The sequence below is a fragment of the Doryrhamphus excisus genome, chromosome 8 (genome assembly GCF_030265055.1).
Source record: "Doryrhamphus excisus isolate RoL2022-K1 chromosome 8, RoL_Dexc_1.0, whole genome shotgun sequence".
NCBI classification, from domain to species: Eukaryota; Metazoa; Chordata; class Actinopteri; order Syngnathiformes; family Syngnathidae; genus Doryrhamphus; species Doryrhamphus excisus.
Window position 1 is genome coordinate 21,876,479 of NC_080473.1, and position 26,152 is coordinate 21,902,630.

The 26,152-nt window shown below is 39.0% G+C and overlaps 1 protein-coding gene and 1 long non-coding RNA gene across 11 annotated transcripts in view; one reads left to right on the plus strand and one right to left on the minus strand.

Annotated features, from left to right (window-relative positions):
• dock10 (dedicator of cytokinesis 10) overlaps nucleotides 1-26,152 on the minus strand; it is a 77,907-nt gene that overhangs the window by 20,116 nt on the left and 31,639 nt on the right. For 4 of the 8 annotated variants that reach the window (XM_058079072.1, XM_058079075.1, XM_058079074.1 and 1 more), the window contains 33 exons: nucleotides 20,622-20,741; nucleotides 20,288-20,377; nucleotides 20,110-20,192; nucleotides 18,197-18,269; nucleotides 17,837-17,995; nucleotides 16,953-17,087; nucleotides 16,684-16,870; nucleotides 16,115-16,200; nucleotides 14,780-14,863; nucleotides 14,541-14,699; nucleotides 13,128-13,376; nucleotides 12,928-13,050; nucleotides 10,958-11,040; nucleotides 10,761-10,883; nucleotides 10,619-10,698; nucleotides 10,358-10,545; nucleotides 9,370-9,435; nucleotides 9,199-9,291; nucleotides 9,003-9,126; nucleotides 8,797-8,918; nucleotides 7,077-7,160; nucleotides 6,890-6,982; nucleotides 6,590-6,708; nucleotides 4,727-4,796; nucleotides 3,981-4,094; nucleotides 3,842-3,913; nucleotides 3,625-3,771; nucleotides 3,448-3,531; nucleotides 1,877-1,973; nucleotides 1,697-1,729; nucleotides 1,424-1,602; nucleotides 1,139-1,255; nucleotides 73-190 (listed from right to left, as the gene is read on the minus strand). In XM_058079072.1, coding sequence (XP_057935055.1) covers nucleotides 73-190; nucleotides 1,139-1,255; nucleotides 1,424-1,602; nucleotides 1,697-1,729; nucleotides 1,877-1,973; nucleotides 3,448-3,531; nucleotides 3,625-3,771; nucleotides 3,842-3,913; nucleotides 3,981-4,094; nucleotides 4,727-4,796; nucleotides 6,590-6,708; nucleotides 6,890-6,982; nucleotides 7,077-7,160; nucleotides 8,797-8,918; nucleotides 9,003-9,126; nucleotides 9,199-9,291; nucleotides 9,370-9,435; nucleotides 10,358-10,545; nucleotides 10,619-10,698; nucleotides 10,761-10,883; nucleotides 10,958-11,040; nucleotides 12,928-13,050; nucleotides 13,128-13,376; nucleotides 14,541-14,699; nucleotides 14,780-14,863; nucleotides 16,115-16,200; nucleotides 16,684-16,870; nucleotides 16,953-17,087; nucleotides 17,837-17,995; nucleotides 18,197-18,269; nucleotides 20,110-20,192; nucleotides 20,288-20,377; nucleotides 20,622-20,741 — 3,754 coding nt within the window. Of the gene's footprint in view, nucleotides 1-72; nucleotides 191-1,138; nucleotides 1,256-1,423; nucleotides 1,603-1,696; nucleotides 1,730-1,876; nucleotides 1,974-3,447; nucleotides 3,532-3,624; nucleotides 3,772-3,841; nucleotides 3,914-3,980; nucleotides 4,095-4,726; nucleotides 4,797-6,589; nucleotides 6,709-6,889; nucleotides 6,983-7,076; nucleotides 7,161-8,796; nucleotides 8,919-9,002; nucleotides 9,127-9,198; nucleotides 9,292-9,369; nucleotides 9,436-10,357; nucleotides 10,546-10,618; nucleotides 10,699-10,760; nucleotides 10,884-10,957; nucleotides 11,041-12,927; nucleotides 13,051-13,127; nucleotides 13,377-14,540; nucleotides 14,700-14,779; nucleotides 14,864-16,114; nucleotides 16,201-16,683; nucleotides 16,871-16,952; nucleotides 17,088-17,836; nucleotides 17,996-18,196; nucleotides 18,270-20,109; nucleotides 20,193-20,287; nucleotides 20,378-20,621; nucleotides 20,742-23,208; nucleotides 24,268-26,152 lie in introns of those variants that run through there. The other 4 variants (XM_058079073.1, XM_058079069.1, XM_058079070.1 and 1 more) reach the window with 4 other exon arrangements.
• On the plus strand, nucleotides 64-19,298 carry LOC131134148 (uncharacterized). 3 transcript variants are annotated; one of them, XR_009131347.1, is made up of 11 exons: nucleotides 64-238; nucleotides 1,383-1,618; nucleotides 3,692-3,802; nucleotides 4,023-4,102; nucleotides 4,376-4,558; nucleotides 4,657-4,813; nucleotides 6,224-6,357; nucleotides 6,703-6,802; nucleotides 9,724-9,892; nucleotides 13,199-13,391; nucleotides 16,441-19,298. It is a non-coding gene; the product is annotated as an uncharacterized LOC131134148 (long non-coding RNA). The 3 variants fall into 3 exon arrangements; XR_009131345.1 differs by lacking the exon at nucleotides 6,703-6,802; XR_009131346.1 differs by lacking the exons at nucleotides 64-238; nucleotides 6,703-6,802 and adding an exon at nucleotides 1,166-1,261.

Consider the following 26,152-nt stretch of genomic DNA (forward strand, 5'->3'; position numbering starts at 1 on the left):
GGTGCGTGTCAGTGACCTCATTTGCACTTTTTTTTTCCCCTCTGCACAAAAACGTACAGTAGCACACGATACCTGTGATGGAGTTGAGCACCTCTTTGGAAAAGGAGGCGTCCACGGAGTTGCCGTGGCGAGTGACGGGCAGCGTCCCTGCGGCCACGACCCCTCCTACGCTGAGGTCGTCTCGGGAGCCCTGCAAGTCACAAGAAGACGTAGATGAAAATGAAGCTGTCACAGCCTGGTATGATTATTATCATCATCATCATTATTATTATTATTAATATTATCATCATAATACATTATAATTATATTATAAATATTATACATATAAATGTATAATAATGTATATTACATTATTATAATAATATTATAAATAATATAAATATTATACATGATGATGATAATAATAATAATAAGAAGAAGACGTAGATGAAAATGAAGCTGTCACAGCCTGGTATTATTATCATCATCATCATTATTATTAATATTATTATCATAATGCATTACAATTATATTATAAATAATATTATAAATATTATACATATAAATGTATAATAATATTTTATAATATTATTATTATCATCATAATGTATAATATTTACATTATTTATATATTATTTATAATATTATTATAATGTATTATGATAATAATAAGAAGACATAGATGAAAATGAAGCTGTCACAGCCTAGTATTATTATCATCATCATCATTATTATTAATATTATTATTATCATAATACATTCTAATTATATTATAAATAATATATAAATAATATAAATATTATACATATAAATGTATAATAATAATATTTTATAATATTATCATCATAATGTATCATCATAATACATTATGATAATAATATTATAAATAATATATAAATAGTATTATAAATATTATACATATAAACATATAATAATACCAGGCTGTGACAGCTTCATTTTCATCTACGTCTTCTTCTTCTTATTATTATCATCATAACACATCATTATAATAATATTATAAATAAATAAATATTATAAATTGTACTTTACTATTTATACTATTATAAATCGTATACATTTAAATGTATACTATTATAAATAGTATACATTTAAATGTATAATAACAATAATTAAAAATAAATTGCTAAGTGACCTGTACCTGATTGCTGGAGGTCAAGTAAATGGGGAAAAGGTCCCTGAGGAAGAAGCGAGGCATGTTGTCCAGGATCAGACCATAGAGAGGAAGATAGAGAGATGCTATTCTTGCTTGCTTCTCCTGAAAGTAAGAAGACATCACACATGTTCTGATCCGTCGTGCTTTTTGGAAGCTGATAATGACAAACAACAGCAATTAAAGAGAGAAGGGCTAACTAATCTATGTGTGACTAAACCCCAAATGACAGGAGAAGATGCTCATGGAGGTAGGCGGTCCAGTTCTTCTCACCTTGGTGGCGTAGCGTGCATCCAGTGAGTGCTTGGCCATGAGGGTCTTCAGGGTGGCCAAAGCCAGGTGCCTGAGGTCCTGCTCGTCCTGCAGGGCCAGCCCGAGCTCTCGCAACAGCAGTCCCGTCATGAAATGCTTCCTGCAGAACTCTCCGGTCAGGTTGTACTCGGGCACCGAGGCTGCGATAGAGAAGAAGTAAGCCGCTTGATGTGTTGGAGACGTCATCACGATAATGTCATGGATGCACACCCAAACTAGAGTGCACATATTTACCATGAGTGCTTTGTGGCTCTGGGGATGCATGGTCTGACATGGACATACACATCAAGAAAGAGCGACAGGGTAGAAAAGAAAGAGAGCTTGTTACCATAACAGACAAATGACAGCGAGCGACAAACTCGGTGCATGAAGGTGCTGTTAACACACAAAGAACACAGTGGCCCCGCCTACTACCTGAGATGCGAGCGGAGGGCAGGGGCAAGCTGAGCGGAATGTAGTGCTCGTGGTTGCACACCTCTCTCAGGAACTCAAACTTCAGTTCGCATAACACCTGGACACAGGAGAGACTCATGGATTCATTGCGCAAACCTTATTTGGACTGTATACAGTACCAGGCGGAACCTCGTTTTCCTCATTAGTCTAAATTTTTGTCTATAAGAAATAATATCAATCCAACAAATCCGTTCCAGACTCACAAAAGTATGAGAAAACCCAACAAAGTTTTGTAATGTGTCTCCTTTAAAGCGTTCCCCCTGGAACCGGTGTCAACTAGGAACTTTTCCATTCCAATCGTCAAAATTCTGACATGTTTGGCCGAGACATACGGTACTTTCCCCTAAAACCGAAGTGTATGAACACTGAGGTTCCAGTTAGCATCTGCTCCGTTAAGCGTGTTTTTCAGTTAAAGTCAACAATGTCGCCCCGGTTTAAGTACATTTTCCATTTGGCTTGTGTGAGTCTGAACTGGGTTTTTGATGTACAGTAAACCTCGGATATATCGGAAATTCGCTCACAACGGACAGATAAAAAAGAAGCGATTTTTCTGTAATGCATTTCCAATAAAAATTCATTGCATATATCGGATTTTTTATAACGGATTCCGCCTATTTCGGACAAAATCTCCAGTCCCGTTCCAATGCATTTCCATGAAATTTCCCTGGCATATATCGGATGGCCGCATCGTGGCGCTCCGATTGGCCGAATGGTGACAGGCCGCTATACGACGTCATTTGCAGCGTTTGCAGCGTTGCCTGCGCGTCCAGGTACATTGGAAACATAGTCAAGGAAGTGCCTTTTTATAACGGATAAAATCCCATTTACGCATATACCGGATATAAATCCCATATATGCGTAAAACGGACATTTTCCGGTATACGCATATAACGGATTTCGCTTATATCGGACAAAACCAGTGGGAACAATTGAATCCGATATATCCCAGGTTTACTGTATTGTTAGCTACAACCTCCTTGGCGTTTAACAAAAAGCTAGCTTGCTAACAAAATAGCAACCGGACCCAGACATCGGCTACGTAGCTACGTCTACGATGTCTACGATGTCTTCAGCGATTGACTCTAATAGTCAAAAAGTCCCAAAACGTGTTTTCATAGACCCGCTACCAGCATAGACCCGCTACCAGCACAGACCTGCTACCAGCATAGACCAGCATACGTTGTGTTCTTGTTTCTATGCTGGTCCTCCAGACCACGGAAACAAAAGCTATGCTGGTATGTTGGTCAGACCAGCACAAAAACACAACATATGCTGGTCATGCTGGTCGCGGGTCTCTAGCTGGTCTATGCTATTTTTTTCATCAGTGACGGTAAAAATAAATGTTAATTCATCCATTTCCTTCATAATTTATGTGTATTTGTACGCATTTAGAATGTTTTTGTGCGTGTAAAACTGTAATTGCATTTACGTTATTTCTTATGTTTGTTTTGGTTAGAGTCCTTCTGGAAAGAGTTAATGATGCTAACCAAGGTTGTATTTGATATTTTGTCATTCTCTGTCGGGGTTTGCACCTTGCTGTCAGTTGCCGTGATCATGTTGATGTAGTTGCTGATCAGTTTGAAGGTGAAGCCTCTGTCCATCAGAGTGAAGCAACGCTGCAGGAGAAACACCATGCGAGTTTTTCACTTACTCACGCCGTTGAAATAATATACTGTATAGATATATTTTTGGAAGGCAAACATTACTACCTTGACAAAAGCTGCCACGGCTAAGTTGGCGCTGCGTGTCTCATCTGCCAGGTCTTTGTTCTTCCAGAAAATGTGATCAGACACCGTCTCCACCAGCGTCTCCACACGGCTCTGGTAGGACGAGGGGAAACGCTGCGGCCTTGGAAGCTGACAAGAAAGACGCTAAGGTTACTCTTCGGTATGGATTTCATTTTCATAACCGATACACCCCCATTACCTTCACCTTGTCCGAGTCCACCAGATGTTGGGCCATGGACTTGACAATCAGTTCAAAGAAGAACCAGGAAAACTGAAGGAGACATCGACAGCGCTATTTTAACGCATTCATGCATGCATGAAGGTCATGTGACACTAACCTTCAAGACGTTCCTTACTGCCGCTTGCTCGTTGCTCTTCAGGTCAAAAGTCACGCCTTTGGCCAACTCCTCGTGCACCGTCCTGAAGCCGTGGGCCTCGGACTTGAACACGTACTACACACGTAAGGGAATCGGTTATTCCAAATGCCTTAAAACTCAAAGTCATGGTCTAGAGTTCAGGTGGAATCAGCCGTCAGACTGTCAATCATCAATTATTATGAACACAGTTAATCATCAACCATTGAATCCCAATTATAAATACATAAAAAACGATGAAAATCATGTAAGCAAATAGCCTTCATTCATGTTACGACGGTATAGCCTTCCCCACGTGAATAGCAGCCTTCTCCATTCATGCTGCGGTGAATTACAACCCTCTCCATCTTTTCAAACAGGGAGAACACACACGGAGAGCGCTGAATATTGTGCCAATCTGTTACCACGGCAACAGCAGCTCCGTCAGCCTTGCTGCAAAGTCCTCCTCCATTTGTCTCCGCCACAAATTCCCTCGCAGTTTTACAACACTGACGCCGACAAGGAAATATGATTGTGGTCTTTCTGACTGAGACAATGTCCCGGTTTGTGTCCTACTCAAGTAGCTTTTCTGACTCTTCATTTTTTACTCCGTATCCACAAGTAATGTTCTTTTTTGTGCGTGTTTTTTTTTGCCTTCCAGCAAACAAAGACGTGTGTGAAGTCGTGGTGTCATGCAAGGATCATATGACATCCCACACATGCCAGCATACCTTAATATAGGAGTGCAGATAATGATCAAGGTTCTCATCATGGCACTTGGAAACAATGTGGACCAGCACTCTGCAAACACAAACAAGGTTGGTAATGGTAATGGTAATGGTAATGGTAATGGTTTCATTTCATTTGAACATGCATCAGATTCCAATTGAGTGCATCCCATAATCAGTTCCCAGTTCCACATGTCCAAAAGGAGTAGGAAGAAGCAAAGCTTATTAAATCCTACCCCTCCATCTGGTACTTTTACAATCACTAACTGTTACATTTGTTCACTTCCTGTTTTCCTAATATAATTGAAGTTATTTATTTCTTTATTTAATTAATTTTTGTATTTTTTAAATACATTTTTGTATTTTTTAAATAAATTTTGTATTTTTTTAAATACATTTTTAAATGTTTTTTAAATATTTTTATAAATATATATATATATTTTTTGAATATATATTTTCTTCAAATATATATTTTTTAATTTCTTTCATTTGAACATGCATCAGATTCCAATTGAGTGCATCCCATAATCAGTTCCCAGTTCCACATGTCCAAAAGGAGTAGGAAGAAGCAAAGCTTATTAAATCCTACCCCTCCATCTGGTACTTTTACAATCACTAACTCTTACATTTGTTCACTTCCTGCTTTCCTAATATAGTTTCAGTTTTTTTTTGTTTTGTTTTGTTTTCAATTAATTTAATTAAATTTTATTTTATTGATTTTTATTATTATTGTTTTTTTAATTTTTAAAATTTTTTATTTTTTAAAAATCATATTTCTCCTCTCTTGTAGAGAAGTATTGGATGACATTTTTAGCTAATTGCTTATTTTTAGCCTTATGCATTATTTGAGCTGTTTGAAGATGAACTATATCAGCAAGTTGAAGTATTTGTGATTTTAGAAATAAGGAGTTAGTATGTTCTCTGTAGGCGGCATTATGAATTATCCTTACTGACCTTTTTTGCAGTACATTTAGCCAGTGAAGATTGCTTTTATAGTTATTAGCCCATATTTCCACACAATAAGTAAGATATGGTAGAACCAGAGAGCAATAAAGAGTGTGGAGTGATTTCCGATTGAGAACAAATTTTGCTTTGTTCGATATGTTCACAATGTGTTCCAGTGCTAGGGAGCTGAGTGGAGGGGGACAGGAAGTGACGAGTTCAGAGTTGATTTTTAGCTTAGCATTGGTTACGGTCGCACCATAAGCCCATGTTAAAAATTATTGTGACTGATCATTCAAATCTGTTCTGGTCTGGTCTGGTGCTTGTGTGTCTCACTGAATATTACAGTATCATTACTAGTGACCACTCTGTAATACTACACATCATCACGACATTTTTGAGTGTGCCTTCTGAATGCCTTCTATTGCATTTTACTTCATTTTGTCATTTTTATGCACGAAAATAAAAAAAGAAAAAATAATGAAAAAAAAATAATAATTATAATGCATATTTTGATTACTGGTGGTCTGTATTTATATATTCTATATCTACCTACAGAATGAAGCTACGAAATTGGAAGTGCATAGTGGTGCAGGATTACGCTACATGACATAGACCAGGGGTGGGCAAACTACGGCCCGGGGGCCACATGCGGCGCGCCAAGCATTTGAATCTGGCCCGCCAGTTGCTTTGTAAGTATTTCTACTTTTAACATAGAAACTGGCAACATGACTTGCAAGTTGGATGTCTTATTTGGTAAAAAAAAAAAAACTGTTAAATTAAATGATATGCTTTGATGTGGTCTGATGTTTATAGTGCTACTGAAAAAAGGGACAAATAATTCAAGGAAAATTATAAGCATAAAATAGTGTGTGTATTAAATATATGTTCTGCCCCCCCCCCTCCGTAATGGCAGTAGTCTACCTGGTGGTGGCAGTAGTGACCTCATCATTGTCAGTCTGAGTCAGAACCTTGAAGAGCTGGTTGAAAAGCACCGGCAGAAATCTGATGATCACTGGGATTTTCTCCATACTCAGGAGACCCTGGAAGAGGGTGGAAGAGAGGCAGGAGGAAAAAGGGAGCGAGTACAACCAGTAAAAAAAAGGCTCGCCACCGCAAAATGAAGTCTGACATACGGTAATGTTTCACTGATTAGATGTGGAATAATTTGGCCTTATTGAGAAATCACTCAATAGGGCATAGGAAGTGGTTTTTTCCTCTAACCTTCAGGCAGTTGAGGAAATAGGAGGTAGGAGGTAGCGAGAGGTCCAGCTCTCTTTTCTGGCACTGCTGGAAAAATCTGTTCAGGTGGGGGTCCTGGCGGAAGAAAAGGAATGCAGTAGAAACACATCCAAGTTATTAAGGAAATGTTCTTTGCCAAACATACAGTATGTGCTTCTACAAGGTTTACCTGAGTGTATACAGTTGACACCACAGTGGTGCACACTTTGAAGATGGCCTTGGCCCCGTCCACCCATTTCACATCAGCTCCATTCTGCAAAGCGCACACATCACGTCAACCGTGGGCCTCATTTGTCAAAAGATGCGACTCTACCGTGTTGCCCGTGTTATTATTTTTATGGCGGCGTTATGAAAAACGTTCCCGCCACAGTTCGGGGCACAAAACTTGACCATTTGAGCAGACTCAAAATGTCCGACTTGTCCAACGTTTAAACTCCACATAACCTTCTATTCCCTCACCTTCCCCAGGAGTTCCCCAGGGGTCAATACTGGGGCTAAAGCTGTTCAACTTGTACATCAATGATATATCCAAAGTTACGAATGACTTAAAAAGCTGGTATTATTTGCGGATGATACTTCCTACTTCACTACGTGATAAAAATAAAGTAAAAAAATAAAATAAATTAAAATTAAATTACATTTTTTAACTATATTAGGAAAGCAGGAAGTGAACAAATGTAACAGTTAGTGATTGTAAAAGTACCAGATGGAGGGGTAGGATTTAATAAGCTTTGCTTCTTCCTACTCCTTTTGGACATGTGGAACTGGGAACTGATTATGGGATGCACTCAATTGGAATCTGATGCATGTTCAAATGAAAAAAATTGAAATTAAAATTTTTAAAAATTATTTAAAAATAAAAAGAATAAAAAAATAAAAAAATATGTAAATTAAAAAAAATGTGTTTAAAAATACAAAAATGTATTTAAAAAACTAAAATAAGTAATTTAAAAAAATACAAAATTAATTAAATAAAGAAATGAATAATTTCAATTATATTAGGAAAGCAGGAAGTGAACAAATGTAACAGTTACTGATTACTGATTGTAAAAGTACCAGATGGAGGGGTAGGATTTAATAAGCTTTGCTTCTTCCTACTCCTTTTGGACATGTGGAACTGGGAACTGATTATGGGATGCACTCAATTGGAATCTGATGCATGTTCACATGAAAAAAATGTAAATTAAAATTTTTAAAAATTATTTAAAAAATAAAAAGAATTAAAAAAAAATTAAAAATATATTTAAAAATAATATTCTTTTTAAAAAAATGTATTAAAAAATACAAAAATGTATTTAAAAAAACTAAAATAAGTAATAAAAAAATACAAAAATTATTTAAATAAAGAAATAAATAACTTCAATTATATTAGGAAAGCAGGAAGTGAACAAATGTAACAGTTAGTGATTGTAAAAGTACCAGATGGAGGGGTAGGATTTAATAAGCTTTGCTTCTTCCTACTCCTTTTGGACATGTGGAACTGGGAACTGATTATGGGATGCACTCAATTGGAATCTGATGCATGTTCACATGAAAAAAATTTAAATTAAAATTTGTAAAAATTATTAAAAAAATAAAAAGAATTTAAAAAATTTAAAAATATATTTAAAAAATATTATTTTTTTAAATGTATTAAAAAAAACAAAAATGTATTTAAAAACTAAAATAAGTAATAAAAAAATACAAAAATTAATTAAATAAAGAAATAAGTAACTTCAATTATATTAGGAAAGCAGGAAGTGAACAAATGTAACAGTTAGTGATTGTAAAAAAATAAGCTTTGCTTCTTCCTACTCCTTTTGGACATGTGGAATCTGATGCATGTTCTAATAACATTTAACCATTACCATTACCATTACCATTACCATTACCATTACCATTACCATTACCTTGGTGTTGCCGGCCTCTTTTATTGCCAGGTAACCAGGCGGCAGGTTACTGGAGACAGAGATGTTGAACTCCTGAGATGACAGACGACCATCTTTGAGGAGAGGCAGCCAAGAGTATCCCACTATAAATCCACAGACACAACACAGGATACTCAATGTTGTGAAAAATACTACTACTGAAGAAGCCATAATCTATTGATGCTCACCAGGGGTCTCCAGGGCTTCTTTCCTCTTAGCGTTGGTCTTTGCATTGATGTCGCAAGTCACATGGTAAAACGAGAAGAGCAGATGGTGCTTTTCGTGGAGTTGGGTCGGGAGCTCGATCTTCACCTTTTGGGCATGGAAGAAAACTTCTATTGAGTTTTGTGTTCTTGCCGCAAGAACCAAGTGCGCTGAGTCCACCTCGTCGTAGAAGTCGGGGTTCTGAGAGTGATGCAGGACGGTGGAACAGGCTGCTGAGGTGAAAACTGGACCTCCCGGCTTGCCGTAAATGCACTGAAAAAGACAAATGGACAAATTGGGTGTCTTTTCAAAATAAAAGCCATGCTTATGTTTTTTTTGAGAGCATGTTACCTTTAAAGGTTTGGCGAGTTCTTCATCGGAGCTGCGGAACTCCACGTAGACTGCTAGATTACGAGCCTGTGGACAGAAAGACCACTATAACCCATAATACCGTACATAAATAACGGCAGAGGAAATGTAATCAGATATGATTACGTAAATAAATATAATGACTCTAGTTTGATACTAAACAATAGGGGGGCCAGGGGGTCTCAAAATGTGATTGGCGGACCACTGGTGGACACTTAAAAGTCCACAAAGAAGACATAAGTCATAAGTCATAGTCAACAAGTAGCTGTTGTTAATTTGAAAACAATGAAACATAACTAATAATAACTAAATAATAACTAATTCTATTCATTTCAGATGAAAACAAGAAGACGAATGCGGGCGGAGACCATGGCCCCTCATCTTCTACCACCATTTGTGATTTTTCACACCATCAGCGTCCTTGATTTTTCATTTCTTCAGCAGGATTGACCTTTAACTGAGACCATGTATGAAAACTGGGGCGGAACTTTCATTGAAAACCAAGGTATGTCCGTACCTTATATATGCTTAGCAAAATACCAGTGTTTGAATTTTGGATCATATTTTATTGGAATTTTTTTGTTTATCTTAAGGCGACAATAGTTTAACTGGCAACCCATTCAATTCATATTCATATTTTTAATATGTATCTGTAAAGCATATTGACCTGAATATCAGACGTAGTAGAGAAGTCCATATCCAGAAGTAGAAGTAGTATTTTTTAAGGTCTGTTTCGAGACATAATAATATTCAGAAGACGTATCTTTCCATGTCGCTGGTGTGAGTGACAGGAAAAAAAGCTCTGACTCGCATTTGGCGCCACCTGTTGGTGTTTTTAGACTTTTTCAGGGAAAAAAAATACAGTCTTATAATTTAGGTTAAACAGTATCTTGTTTTGAGGACAACTGTCTTGACAACCGTGGATGAGATGTTTGACGGAAATAAAAGCTAAACGCCGCCACAGCTTTACCTTGGCAAAGCTCTTCTGGCTGTCGTATTTGAGATGCTTGGGGTAGACGTAGATGTGGTTCCTGTAGACGCGGTACGGCTGAGTGAACTTGGTGGTGTCTTGGACAAACTCCTCCACCTCCACGGTGGGCTGGTGTTTGCTCAGATCCTCAAAGGGCTTCACTGGGATGTAGGAGGACGTCACACAGTCTGAAAATACCAATGAGATGTTCGGAGAGAGAAAAAGCAGAATCTGAGAGAAAGGTGTGTCAAGCGGTCGTACTTGGAAGCTCCAACGGAACATAGTCCACTGTGATGTCCAGAGTCCCGGGAATGGTCTGAAGCTTGCTGGTCTTCTCAGCTCTGGTTTTGATGAAAATGTTATAAAAATGATGTCTTGAAGGATTCAAAGTGAGTTTCTTTACCTTCTGTACTCGGACACAAGCTTAATCAGGTCTTCTGTAGAAATCTTGTTGCTCTCCTGTTTGAAGAGAGGTGAGAAACGAGACTCTCGGTCCAGTGCCCCGTGGTTGTCTTTAAAAAGGGACCTTTTCAGATAAAATAAGAAAGGTTATGGAACAGAAATGATGGAAATGATCACGTTGTGTTGAGTGATACTGACCTGACAGACCAAGCAAAGGGCATTCGGTATTTTCCCAGCTTACCACAGAACTGTTTATTGGATTTTAGAATCTTTTGGACGGTCTGTACGAGGAAGCAGAAGGAATTCTTAGCAAGAAACCCGTAAAACTAGGAGTGTCCAGATCCAATATTGATTGGATTGTATTGACCTTAATCTAAAATTTTGAGACTGTGTTCCGTCACTTATATTTTATATTCAGGATGCAGAACCCATGTGATCACAACGGCAGCATGTGCTAAAAAAATATTACAGTATTTGTAACCTTAACCCCAACAAAGCACAGAATGTCCACAAATCTACTCAACTAGAGAAGCACTTTGGAGAGCGCAACAGTACCCCCCCAATTGTGACTGACACCAAAATAATAATCCTAATTTTTTTTTTTGGATCAGTCTTTGATATTTTGGAAATTAGTCCTGTATTTGCACAAATGTTGAAAATGCTAAAGAATTCTTAAAAAAAATTCCTGGATCCAGACGGTAATCCGAATCACTCCCATAATTGAATCAGTTCTTCCATATCCAATTTCCATTTTTCCATTCATTCATTTTCTACTGCTGGAGCCTATCCCAGCTGTCTGGTGGCCAGCCATTCACAGGGCACATATAGACAAACAACCATTCACACTCATGCTAACATGCTAACAATAAGCATGATAGTGCTAAGTCGTGAATATTAAAATGGCTAAAAATGCTACAATGCCAATGTTAACATGCTAGCAATACTAGCATTAGCATGCAAACGTATAACATTCATTCATTCGTTCGTTTTCTACCGCTGGAGCCTATCCCAGCTGTCTTCAGGCAAGAGGCGGGGTCCACCTTGGACTGGTGGTCGGCCAATCACAGGGCACATATAGACAAACAACCATTCACACTCATGCTAACATGCTAACAATGAGCATGATAGTGCTGAGTCAATGCTACAATGCCAATGTTAACATGCTAGCAATACTAGCATTAGCATGCAAACGCATAACATTCATTCATTCATTCATGGTGGCCAGCCAATCACAGGGCACATATAAACAAACAACCATTCACACTCACATTCATACCTATGGACAATTTGGAGTGGCTAATTAACCTAGCATGTTTTTGGAATGTGGGAGGAAACCGGAGTAAAACCAGAGAAAACCCACGCATGCACGGGGAGAACATGCAAACTCCAGGTGGAGATGGCCGAGGGTGGGAAAAGACAAAATAACAAGCCAAAAAGTTACCACTTCCACACAAAATAGGAGGAGAACTCATTCATTCATTTTCTACCGCTTTTCCTCACAAGGGTCATGGCGGGTGCTGGAGCCTATCCCAGCTGTCTTCGGGCGAGAGGCGGGGTACACCCTGGACTGGTGGCCAGTCTGACCAATCCCAGGGCACATATAGACAAACAACCATTCACACTCACATTCATACCTATGGACAATTTGGAGTGGCAAATTAACCTAGCATGTTTTTGGAATGTGGGAGGAAACCGGAGTACCCGGAGAAAACCCACGCATGCACGGGGAGAACATGCAAACTCCACACAGAGATGGCCGAGGGTCAATTGAACCCTGGTCTCCTCGCTGTGAGGTCTGCGCGCTAACCACTCGACCGCCGTGCAGCCCCAATTTCCGACAATTCCTGACATTTTCATCCAATTCCATTCAGAATTGAAACAGACAACGAGATAAACGGCAACAGAAACATAACCTCATCTTACGCTTTGTACTGCACTTGGTGGAGGTAACAAAATATTTTGGAACACTGAAAAAAATTTAGTGGTTCCACCGGGTTTTTCCCCAAAAGTTCCAATGTTTTGTACTTTTTTGTTAGGTTAAAAGTTGCAATAAATAATTCGATTACATTTCAATTTTGCACTACTGGCTATTTCTATTTGTCCACTAGATGGCAATACTATTTCCCATTCAAAGCATGCAGCAAAATTGCAGAAAAAGACTTTCTGACCTTGCTGGAGTCTGTGTTCTTGATGTACGGCTCGGTCCCACAAGCGATGTTACCCATCAGCACCTTCTCTATTCTGGCCACCATCACTATATCCACGTGAGGGTTGGTCAACGAGAATATGGCCTGCATGGATTGCATGCCAAAAACATATTATTCAATTCCCAACAACAACAACTTTTGGTGTTACGGTTTGCTGGTACCTGTTTAGGAAAGCATAACCAGTGCTCCAACTCCACATGAGGATGACTATCTCCTGAATTCTTCTCCACAGGAGAGCACAGGCCGTTCTCCTGAGCTCCTGAACCAGTGCCCGCACTGCATGACCCGTTACTGAGGCCCCCCAGCATCTGACGAACGGCCTCCTGGTTGAGGTCCACGTGGAAGTCAGCAGATACCTTCCTCCCATCTCTTATATCCAACAGTGCTAACGACACGAAGAAAGGCTCAATCTGGTGGAAGACAGGGTATCAAATTTGTCATTCTTGACGTGATACTGCGTGACAGTAGCGTTTTTATGTCCTTGTTAGTACTTTCTTGATTACATTCACCTGTTGCTAGTTTTAGTTTAGAGACCGGGTTCCCGTCTCATCCCCAACATGCGTAACAGATACTGCCTCAAGCATCTTAAAATGTAGCCTGAAGCTAATGCCTACACATGCGGGGGCTCAATTCCGGAAACTCATAACCCAACAACACAGCTAAGCCAGTTGGTTAGCACTGTAGCTCACATAGTTAAGCTAGTATTGCTAATGTTTGGGTCCTTCTGTACCACTCTGAAATCCATGTTATAATACACTACCGCTCAAAAGTTTGGGATCACTTGGGAATGTTTTTGGCTAGTCTGAGATCTGGCTTTTTCTTGGCAATCCAAGCTTCGCTGTTGATACTACTACAGTAAACCTCGGATATATCGGATTCAATTGTTCCCACTGGTTTTGTTTTTCGATATAAGCGAAATCCGTTATATGCGTATACCGGAAAATGTCCGTTTTACGCATATATGGGATTTATATCCGGTATATGCGTAAATGGGATTTTATCCGTTATAAAAAGGCACTTCCTTGACTATGTTTCCAATGTACCTGGACGCGCAGGCAACGCTGCAAACGCTGCAAATGACGTCGTATAGCGGCCTGTCACGATTCGGCGAATCGGAGCGCCACGATGCGGCCATCCGATATATGCCAGGGAAATTTCATGGAAATGCATTGGAACGGGACTGGAGATTTTGTCCGAAATAGGCCTAATCCGTTATAAAAAATCCGATATATGCAATTAATTTTTATTGGAAATGCATTACAGAAAAATCGCTTCTTTTTTATCTGTCCGTTGTGAGCCAATTTCCGATATATCCGAGTCCGATATATCCGAGGTTTACTGTATTTGGTGCAGCTGCCAGGTCTTTGTCTTAAACTACACACTCTCAGATATTTGTGCAGTGTTTTTCTGTCCTTGTTAGACCCAGTTTGTGCTGCTCTCTGAAGGGAGTAGTTAACAGCATGGTAAGAGATTTTAGTTTAGATTTTTAGATGTGCATCGTTTTTCTGTCCTTGTTAGACCCAGATTGTGCTGGTGTCCAAACACCAAGAATAATGACGAATAACGCTTCCTACGTTAGTGACCGGTCCTGTTTCCGTCTCGCTGATGCAGCCCTGCAGCATAAAGTTGAGGGATCGGCAGGTCACCATGAACCTTCTGCCCAGTTTCTCCTCAAAAGGACGCACTGTGGTGTTTTCGCTGGATGGGTGTTCCACACGTGGGCTCCTCAGCACCTGTCATTGACAAATACCACGTGATTTATAGCTTAAGTATGAATTCTAATATAAGTATACGCGGTGCAGTTCGTACGTACAGGAGTATCGGGGTCAAGCGAGAAAAGATTCAATCTCTCTTCTCTCCGAGCGCATCGAATTCCCTCATCGGTCTCTGAGATATACTGCAGAAGAGAAGAAGACACAATGGAGCAAAAGAGAAAGATAATTACACCCTTGAAAAAGCACAAACCGCACGGCTGCTGCACGCTCTGAATAGACACTAGCGTCTATATCTGCACCACGAGGTCACATCAAAGCTGGTTTTAGCGGATGTATCATTACTTGAAACCACAATGCTAATTATGCTATTGGCTTGCATCCGCTCAAAGAAAGCAAAACACATTTGTGCAATTATTTGGGGATTTTTGCTTTTAATCGTCATTTTACCCAATTTCCCATTTGTAATGGTAATTACCAAATGACATGGTTCTTTGTGTAGATGATATATTCATTATACTTAAGTTTTTTTTTACATTCAATTTAACACTGACATATTTGGAAAATGGTTATAGGTAGATGATTACAAATAACTACACACACTGTGTGGAAAATAGCAATATTATAGAAAAATAATTATAGAAAATAATATTAAATAAATATATATATAATTATATATTATATTATATTATATATTATATAAATTATAGAAAAATAATTATAGAAAAAAAAATATATATATATATATATATATATATATATATATTATATAAATTATATTATATTATATATATTATATAAATTATAGAAAAATAATTATAGAAAAAAAAAAATATATATATATATATATATATTATATAAATTATATTATATTATATATATTATATAAATTATAGAAAAATAATTATAGAAAAAAAATAAATATATATATATATATATATATATATTATATAAATTATATTATATTATATATATTATATAAATTATAGAAAAATAATTATAGAAAAAAAAATAAATAAATATATATATATATATATATTATATAAATTATATTATATTATATATATTATATAAATTATAGAAAAATAATTATAGAAAAATAGATAGAAATTGCCAACGAAATGTCGTTGCCTGGCTCCCGTAAAATAATAAATAATAATGTGGTGAATAAATAGATGACATCAAATATGAACAATGTACAGCATAAACAGTAATTTGTACAAATAATTCAAATAATTTTGAATAAATAATAATTTAAAGCGTACAACCTTCCATATTGCAACATTTTTTTGTGTTTTGCGCTCCCATAAATTCAATAAAAACTTTATTTTGGATGACAGGACGACATTGCAGCAATTTGCAGCAAAAACTAGCAATATTATTACTGTCGGAGATTAATTTTTTCTAATTAATCACGATAGAAAAAAGCAGCCCACCTTAGCTAGCTCAGGGTTAATGCCGTTTTCCGTGGCATCTTCGTTCTCCTGCAAACAGCAGTCGCTCAACGACAGGTCGAACACGTCTGGAGGAGGAACAAACCCAGAGGTCAAATCCCCTGCGATTGGCTGGCGACCTGTCCAGCTGGGATAGGCTCCAGCATGAGGGTAAGCGGCATAGAAATAGATGGATGGCATTATAAATGCACGTTAAGCAGCGTACAACCGTTTTGTGTTTTGCGCTCCCATAAATTCAATAAAAACTTTATTTTGGATGACAGGACGACATTACTCGTTAACTTTATACTCTCCATTATGTCTCCCAGGTGGCAGTGCGGCAAAGAAAAGGAAAGCCAACACCATGGAAGTGAAAATGAACATCATAAAAAGATCTGATAAACCAGAAATGCTGAGTAATATTTTTGGATTAAGGATCTAACGAAGGCTACCAGGGTCATGGATTCTGTGTGCTGCTACACAAGACATTATCCTTCCAGACTAGACTCTCGGAATATTTTCTAATATAATATTCATTCATCCATCCGTAGCTTCCTGCAACTATTTCTCACCCTGGCGATGGTCGGACAGGTCCAGACTCTTGCGGTCCGGAGCGGGTCCGTCGTGAGGCGTGATCTGCAAGATGCGCGTCAAGGTGCTGATCCACTCCTCCATATCTTGCTCGGTCTCGGCGGCCAACACAAAGTACGTGACCTCGTTCATCTTCAGCTCAAAGGCGTGCTTCCTTAGACGATTATTCTAGAAATGATCAGGTCGTTTATGTGTTAATTAAAAACACCACGTCTGATGTCTTGACTTGAATTGATGACTTGTAGCGTACCTGCACCACGCCAGTGCAGGAGTCGAGAAAGATGCAACCTTTGGGTTCCTTGGAGATCTTCTCGTCCTTGTAGAAGTTCATGATGTAAGAGTTGTCTGTCAACTGAGTCAGCTGGAAGTATCTCCTCTTGAATGACTTGCAACGACATCGAGACGCGATTGTCACATTTCATTCATCATTTGACGTGGAACAGAAACGCGGGTCTGTTCGTTAGCGGGGTTGAATCCTACGTAGACCAGGGAACACTAAGCTAAACATCCAACACGGACCTGGACCTAGACCTAGGCTGTAATTTTTTAAAGCGTTTTTATGGCCTTAAAATGGGTGCTTGCAATAAATTAAAACAGTTTAGGAAATCCAAAGAGTCTGGAAGATCTAGAAAGCTTTATGTAGCTGCTCTATAAGAGTCCATAACTCAATACAGGCGTGGAAAATGAGCAAAATAGATGATGATGATGCGACTCAGCCAATTAAATCTGAGTGAAACTACGGCTTAAAAGTTTGGGACGACTTGGAATTTTTTTTGTCCGGTCTGAGATCTGGCTTTTTCTTGGCAGTCCTGCCATGAAGTCCAGTATCCCGAAGTGCCCGCTTCATTGTTGATACTGACACTGGTGTTTGACGGCGACTATTTAGTGCTTTAGTGACGACTTGTGAGGCGTCTTTGTCTTAAACCACACACTCTCAGATATTTGCGCAGCGTTTTTATATCCTTGTTAGACCCGGTTTGTGCTGCTCTCCGAAATGAGGCTTGACAGTTGTTGATAGTAGGCCTCTATGCAAAAATGTACTTCCTTCTTTCTAAATCATCTAATTCATTTTCATTGTTTATGAAATGGAAAAATGAATGAAATTCTAGCGCACTTCAGGAAAACAATCCTCACCCGCACGGTGATACTGTTGTTGACGGTGCTGTTAAAGTTGCCCTTGTAGAGCCAGCCGGACCGAAACACTCCAACTCCTCCTCCGCCTCCTCCCCCGCTTCCTCCTCCTCCACCGCCGCCGCCGCCGCCTCCTTTGGAGGACGACAGAGACGTGGTATCCTGTAAAAGGACGCGTAAAGTCCAACCTCAGTCAGCGGATCGATGCGATGGAAGTCGGCCGTTTGTCAACACTGACGAGGCTGCACTTGAGTACGTCGTAACAGCATGAAGGCTTCCACTTAAACTGATTTGAGCGTCATAACGCCGGGACGCCGCCGGCATCTAAAAGGCATTTGTCAGAAGACTGAAGCCATTACCGACCTCATCTTTGTCCACGTCCTCATAGTCGATCTCAAAGGAATGGGAAGGCAGCTTCTCCGCTTTGTATAATTTCCTACAAAGGACCAAAGCAGGAGACAATATTGATGCGGAACGCCGGTGATGAAGTACGCAAAGAGTTAACTTGATTAATCCTCCCTGGAGCAGACCCTTTGGCTTCAGAGTCAACAGTAGATAAGCTGACGCTTTGTTTAGTGTGCAAAAATGGCCGCGCCGGCGCTAAAGGTCACGTGGCTGTCGAAAATAATGGCCGCAGTCGGAGGATTTGCGGCCACGGCGGGCTGACGCAAGAATGCTCAGACTGGCAGACGCAGACGAATCTTAGCGGAAACCACCAAATGCGTACAGGAGCCGCATATTTCCAGTATGGATGTCATTGTTGATGCGGGGGAAACGTTGCATAAACGTGAAATCTTATTCTATGCATTTCGGTCTTTGATCCACACGGGTCCAAAGACACCAAAGACTACTTTAGAGTTGGGACACTATGGACAGATTCCGGATTGACAATCTTTTAATCGTCTTTATTTCGTGTGTGTGTGTGGTTTATCGGTTCATAGGACGCACGCAGAACGATGAACAACTCTGTATCTGTCTCCTTGTCTTCTCCTTGGGGCGGTTTAAGGACACTGTGTATTTTTGAGTGTTGGATAAATCTCTGCTTTATTTCAATGATAAAAATTAAGTTCCGCTGTACTTACTTTTGATTGCAAATATTTTTTTGCTGACTATATTGTCAATGCTGGAAAACAGGAAGTTATATATATACATCACTATATTGACAGTTACTATGGTACCCATTATGTCATTGTATGGTCATATCACCGAGTACTTCGGTATGTGACAAAAAATTTAAAAAATTTAAAAAATAAAAACAACAATAAAATAAAAATTAATTAAATTATTTAAAAACAAAAAAAACAAAACGTAAACTATATTAGGAAGGCAGGAAGTGAACAAATGTATCAGTTAGTGATTGTAAAAGTATCAGATGGAGGGGTAGGATTTAATAAGCTTTGCTTCTTCCTACTCCTTTTGGACATGTGGAACTGGGAACTGATTATGGGATGCACTCAATTGGAATCTGATGCATGTTCAAATGAAAAAAAAATAAAATTAAAATTGTAAAAAAATTATTTAAAAAATATTTGTTTAATTTATGAAAAATATTTTATTTTTTTAATGTATTTTAAAAAATACAAAAAATTCAAAAATACAAAAATTAATTAAATAAAGAAATAAATAACTTCAATTATATTAGGAAAGCAGGAAGTGAACAAATGTAACAGTTACTGATTGTAAAAGTACCAGATGGAGGGGTAGGATTTAATAAGCTTTGCTTCTTCCTACTCCTTTTGGACATGTGGAACTGGGAACTGATTATGGGATGCACTCAATTGGAATCTGATGCATGTTCAAATGAAATGAAACCATTACCATTACCATTACCATTACCATTACCAACGCTGCGATTGGCTGGCCACCTTAGTGAGGATAAGCAGCCTAGTGTCTCTAGCCATGAATTTGTGTAGTTTAAAAGTACTCCTAGTATGTGGTTCTCGTATATACTATTTTATATAATGACATGAACTCCCCAAGAAACAAAAGGGCCTGTAAGATCTTTCCATCCTGCTTGAAGTGCACTTCCTGTCGTTTTAAAGGTCGTGTGAACTGCCAGTGGTGACCCGTGGGACGGAGGGTGAACATTCCTGTGGTTGGAATAGTTTTGGATCAGCCCCATCTCTGGACCCATTTGACTTATTTAAAGGACTTAATGACGTTCCGTTGCGGGATTTGTGTTTTTCACTCGGCTTTGTGCGCCGTCATACATATAACCGTGCCGTTTAAACCGGGAAACTAAGATATTTTTCGGACAGATTTTGAGCTGACAATACCTTGGCAGCAGGCGGTAGTCTCCAGCATAGTCGTCGTACTGAAACTGGACCACGTTTAGATCCGAGTTGTAATACTTGCAGGCCTGCAAGAGCGAGGCGAATATGAATAAATATGAACTTTTGTAAAAAAAAAAAAAAAAGGCGTCTCTGAAGGAAGAGCGCATCGAATGCGTATGACCTGTCTGACCAGCAGACATTCAGCCTGGAGATCCGCACCCTCAGGAACCGCTGACCTGAGAGTCCTTCTCTCTTGGGGCACCGTGGATACCTGCAGGGATGAGATGATGGAGAGGGAAAGCGTTGCCATGGCGGCGGCTGTGCACAAAATGGGCTATTGCGTTATTGTTAGCGTCTATTCATTCATTCATCGCCGCGTTTTAGTCCTCTTAAATGCAACCCGAGTATTTTTGACATATTCCCACATCCTACCGTGATGTTGGGAATTCCCTTTCGTGCTCTTAGGAAGCTACACGATGATGGGATTAGACTGCATTAGCCGCTCGGACACTTACTGTGAAATCGTTGTCAGGAAACAGAAGAAGCTCTCTGAGAGGGTCTTCCTTGAGCTCGGCTCCCAGTTCCGAGATGACGGCCTCGTAGTCCAGAGGATCGATCAGCTTGGGCTTCTCTTGCTGCAAAGCAAAACAAAAAGCCGTGTTAGTAACTTGGGAGACATTCCCGAGATTTGAAGCACGGGCTTTTGCAAAGGAAATGAAACAATAAAACAATAAGGTGAAATCAAACAGATGATACATTTGAGCATGTGACATGAATGCAGCATCATGACAACATGTGGTTTCAACACGGACACGGTAAACGGTCCCGGTAGGCTACACACAATCTGAGCATTCTGAAGGGAAAAGTCATCATCTGGACATTTCCTATGACATCATCAGGACCTAAAAACAGCACGCAGGAAGTAGCCAAGTGGCTATTAGCACTGAAGGCAGGCGGGCGGGCGGGCGGGCGGGGACACGCCCCGAAGGCAAAATAAGATACTGTAGCTTCGCTGCAGTACATCTACTCATGATATGGTTGGAATTTCCTCGCTGTACACGAATGCATCACGCATACGCACAAGAAGCACGCTGAGCCGTAATGTGGATAACGTAGATATGCTAACTTATATATACGTATATATTTCCACAAAAATCTGCATCGCAGCTTTGTAGGAATTTTAGTCTCTGCTTCAGCTTTTACTGTTTTTTATTTTATTTTACAAATATTCCAACAAATGTTTTTCCTGTAATATCCTGTATACCGAATGTATTTTGACTTTATTTACATTATGTTATAACTTAACATTACGCTAGAACTGGTTCCAAAACCTCATTTTCTCATAATTACAACTTTTTCTTTCTTTAATATTTCTACTTTAGTAAAATTCACTAAAATGACACTCTTTCCTCATAATATTACGACTTTATTCTTGTAAAATTGCAACTTTTTTCTCATGCATACATACTTAGACTTTATTTACATAATATTACAACTTTTCCCCCATCTGTTTTTGTTTGTTTCTTTAAAAAAACACTTTAAAAAAACGTAATTTTTTGTTAATATTTCAACGTTATGCTCCTAAAACAATGTTATTTTTCCCTCATATTATGAAGTTTCATTCATCATTCAAAAAAACCAAACAAACAAACAAACAAAAAAAGTCTCATTCATCCAAAATTTTCTATGCCGCTTATCCTCACAAGCCAATCCCGGCTAATTCGGGCGAGACACCTGAACTTTTCCACAATATTATTTATTATCGTAAAAATTCCTCTTACATTACAACTTTTTACTGTTAATATTTTGACTCTATTCTTGCAAAATTGTTAAATTTTCCCATTTCTGCTGTTGTTGGGTTCTTGTTAAATTGTATTTAGGGCCCCACTTTGGACCCTTTTGGGTTAGGTTTTAATCTTAAAGTTAAAATTAAAAATTTCTTAAATTTAAAAAAACCATGAATGCAGCCACAGTGGAAATTTTCAAACTTGCATTTACGCTGTTAGCTTAAGAATAAGAATAATAGCTGAATCTATTGTAATTATCACAACATCATAAAAAAAAACTACATCAGGAGGTTGCCTACAGCCACACTTGTTAATACCAATGCTATTATTGGCTTTAGTAGAGTATGGTAGACCGGGCGACTATAGGAACAGTGTTGTGATTAATTGCAGGGCAACATTAATTGGAGCATTTAAGCTCACTTTAATCGGTCGGGGTTGCGTCTTTATTGTGGTTTCAGCTTGCATTGCAATCAAATGTGGACTTTAAGAATGCTAATAATGCTAAGAACGCACCGCTAAGTATCCCATCTGATGTGTTTCATTTTTCATGCACTTCAATACTCAAATGAAAACACAAGTCAATTCCAGTTGCTGTATCTCGACACCAGAAAATCAACAAAGTACAGTAAAGTCACTCGAGGTGTCTTTGCCGACGTGACGTTGACGCTAATGTACAATGGCGGGATCTAAAATCAATAGGCGCCATATTTTGGTTTCCTGCCCAGTCCATAATTCACTCATCTGAATTATTGTTGCATCATTCTTAGTCAACCTGCAACTTCGCTGATGAATTCCAAATGCAATACCTAAGAATGGTGGAATCATTAAATAAGATGGAGTGTATGTGCATTAAATGACATTAAAATATGTCATATATTAATATACAACAATTTTTTGTGGTAAATTGGAGTAATATTCCTCTTTGGTATAAATTAGTGTGATGAACATCCGGCAATTTTGCACTGAGCATATACTGTACAAATAGCGGGGGCCATTTTTATACTTTTTATTTTGTAAAAATGCTAAAAAAAAAAAGATGCTGTCCTGTCTTTATGGTGCGCTCTTCTCCAGCAGATATCGACATTTGTGCGTCATAGACACAGCATGTAAAGTCCCAACTCAATGTCCCGCCGTTATCGCTCAAGCTTCACTAAGTTTCCCGTAAAAGCGAGTAGCACAGATGAGAACACGAGAAGAAGAAGTAGAACTTACCGATGACAATTACCGATGCAGATAATACAAAAACATTCACAGCAACAGGAAGAGCCGTAATAAGAATAAAATAATAAGAATAAAAAAGATACATAATACATACAATACTCAACTGGCTGAAAGCTGATCTCACTCGTTTAGTCTTGATTTTCCTCCTGAAGGTGATTTTGCTCCGGAAGCTCATAGCCAAAGCTAAATAAACACAAAAGCTCGGCGACAAACAAGTGAAAACAAACCAAAAAAAAAAAAGTAGAAAAGATGCTAAACAATCGCACGCTGTTCTCCGGCAAGGAGAACCGTCACCTCGTTGGTTGTCTACGCACGTGGATGGACAGGAAGTTCATGTTCAACACACACACACACACACACACAGTCCAAAATTCCCCAACAAATGAGAGGTGCTGAATCGCCTTGTATTCATATATTGAAATTTAGTTTTATTACAATATGACGCTATTTTAAGTCCTATTAGAAGACAAACAGGCAAATAAGACAATGATTCTGTTATAATAATATTCATAATAGTCAGTCTGTATACACACACACACACACACACACACAAACACACACAGCTGTGCACTTCCTCAGACGAAACCTCAGAGCAGAAGAGATCTCCATAAGAGGAAACGCTTTATAACAGTTGACGTGTGCGATAACGTTTAAAAAAGACTTTGTAGCCCAACCTTTTTTTTATCTGACACAAACACGACTAATTCCGTGGCGTAGAACGTATTTAATGATCTACCACGAAGGTCGTACGCTACTTAGTATCAACTAAAATCCACAACCATTTTATTTTTTAACAAATGGGGCAAAAAAATGTGTTCTTTTTTGTGAACGAGGTCACCGCGACTAAAATACCCGTTCAGTCCGTTCGGTTGCAAATGCTTTTTTTTGATTGGTTGGACAGTCAGGTCATCGTTCTATCTGCGTACTTGCCCGTTTTATCCTATAGCCACGCCTCGCTCTGTCATTGGGCGGGGTTAGTTGACTGAAAGACCGAGACCGGGACATTGACCGACAATCGACCGTTCAATTCGACCGACAGTCGGTCCTGAATTCATTCATTCATTTTCTTCCGTTTATCCTCACGAGGGACTGGTGGCCAGCCAATCCCAGGGCACATATAGACAAACAACCATTCACACTCACATTCATACCTATGGACAATTTGGAGTCGCTAATTAACCTAGGACTTGAGTAGACCAAAGTATTTCATACAATATTTATTTTAAATCATTATTATTACTTGTTTGTTATTGTAAAAAAAAAATAAACCAAAATTTTAGCATCATCTGCAAAAAGACAGTGGTGCTATCATTGAACCCTGGGGAACGCCAAAGTTCAAATTCAGCTTCAGATATTGAATTGATGTCCTTCCTGATGCAGCCCTAACCGGGAATCGAACTTGCCCCCTAGTGCAACGCTTGGTCTACCACTTTGGTGCAACCTTGTAGACTTCAAAGGATTAACCTCCCTTTCCTGGGAGGAAACCGGAGTACCCGGAGAACCTGCAAACGCCACACAGAGATGGCCGAGTTGGAATTGAACTCGGGTCTCCTAGCGGTGCGGTCTGCGCGCTAAACACTGTAGCGCCGCACAGCCCTCAGTCATGAATTGAAGTAGTTCTTTTAACCCGTTCGTTCATGACCGACACAACTAGGGGAGCTCACAGGCTAACAACCAATTGACCGAAATGAACGGATCTTTTTACTCAATGAATCGGAATGATCCGGTTCCCTGAAACGAACGATTCACTGAAAATTAGCCAACATACCTCAGGTATTGTTGAAATAGCTGGGAACAGAGAACATGTCCAAAGTGTTAATACCAAGAGCGAGAAACCAATCTAGCACTGCCTACGGCACGGAATTTACCCAATTCCATGACTCCTCCGTGACAGGTACTCCACCTTCCTTCGGCTTGCGGATGCCCCACAGTGACATAATAGCTGAGTAATATTCCTCTTTGGTATAAATTAGTGTGGTGAACATCCAGCAATTTTGCACCGAGTGCGTCATATACAATACAAATAGCGGGGGCCATTTTTATACTTTTTTTTTTTGGTAAAAATATATAGTCTATATGTATATATACACCTTCCTTCGACTTGAGGATGCCCCAAAGGTCATCCTGGAGATGTGTTTGGGTTCCTTGTCATGCTGGGAAAACCACAATGCAGCCCGGTTTTCCTCAATGAATGAACCACAGTTCCCCCATTGATGGCAGCACTCATGCACCATTCTTACAGTCAACCTACAACCTGGTAAATTGGAGAAATGCTGAGTAATATTCCTATTTGGTATAAATTAGTGTGATGAACATCCAGCAATTTTGCACCGAGTGCGGCATATACCGTACAAATAGTGGGGGCCATTTTTATATATATTTTTTTGTAAAAATATATAGTCTATATGTATATATACAATTTCCTTTGGCTTGAGGATGCCCCACAGGTCATCCTGGAGATGTGTTTGGGTTCCTTGTCATGCTGGGAAAACCACAATGCAGCCCGGTTTTCCTCAATGAATGAACCGCAGTTCTCCCATTAATGGCAGCACTCATGCACCATTCTTACAGTCAACCTACAACCTGGTAAATTGGAGAAATGCTGAGTAATATTCCTATTTGGTATAAATTAGTGTGATGAACATCCAGCAATTTTGCACCGAGTGCGGCATATACCGTACAAATAGTGGGGGCCATTTTTATATATATTTTTTTGTAAAAATATATAGTCTATATGTATATATACAATTTCCTTTGGCTTGAGGATGCCCCACAGGTCATCCTGGAGATGTGTTTGGGTTCCTTGTCATGCTGGGAAAACCACAATGCAGCCCGGTTTTCCTCAATGAATGAACCGCAGTTCTCCCATTAATGGCAGCACTCATGCACCATTCTTACAGTCAACCTACAACCTGGTAAATTGGAGAAATGCTGAGTAATATTCCTATTTGGTATAAATTAGTGTGATGAACATCCAGCAATTTTGCACCGAGTGCGGCATATACCGCACAAATAGTGGGGGCCATTTTTATATATAT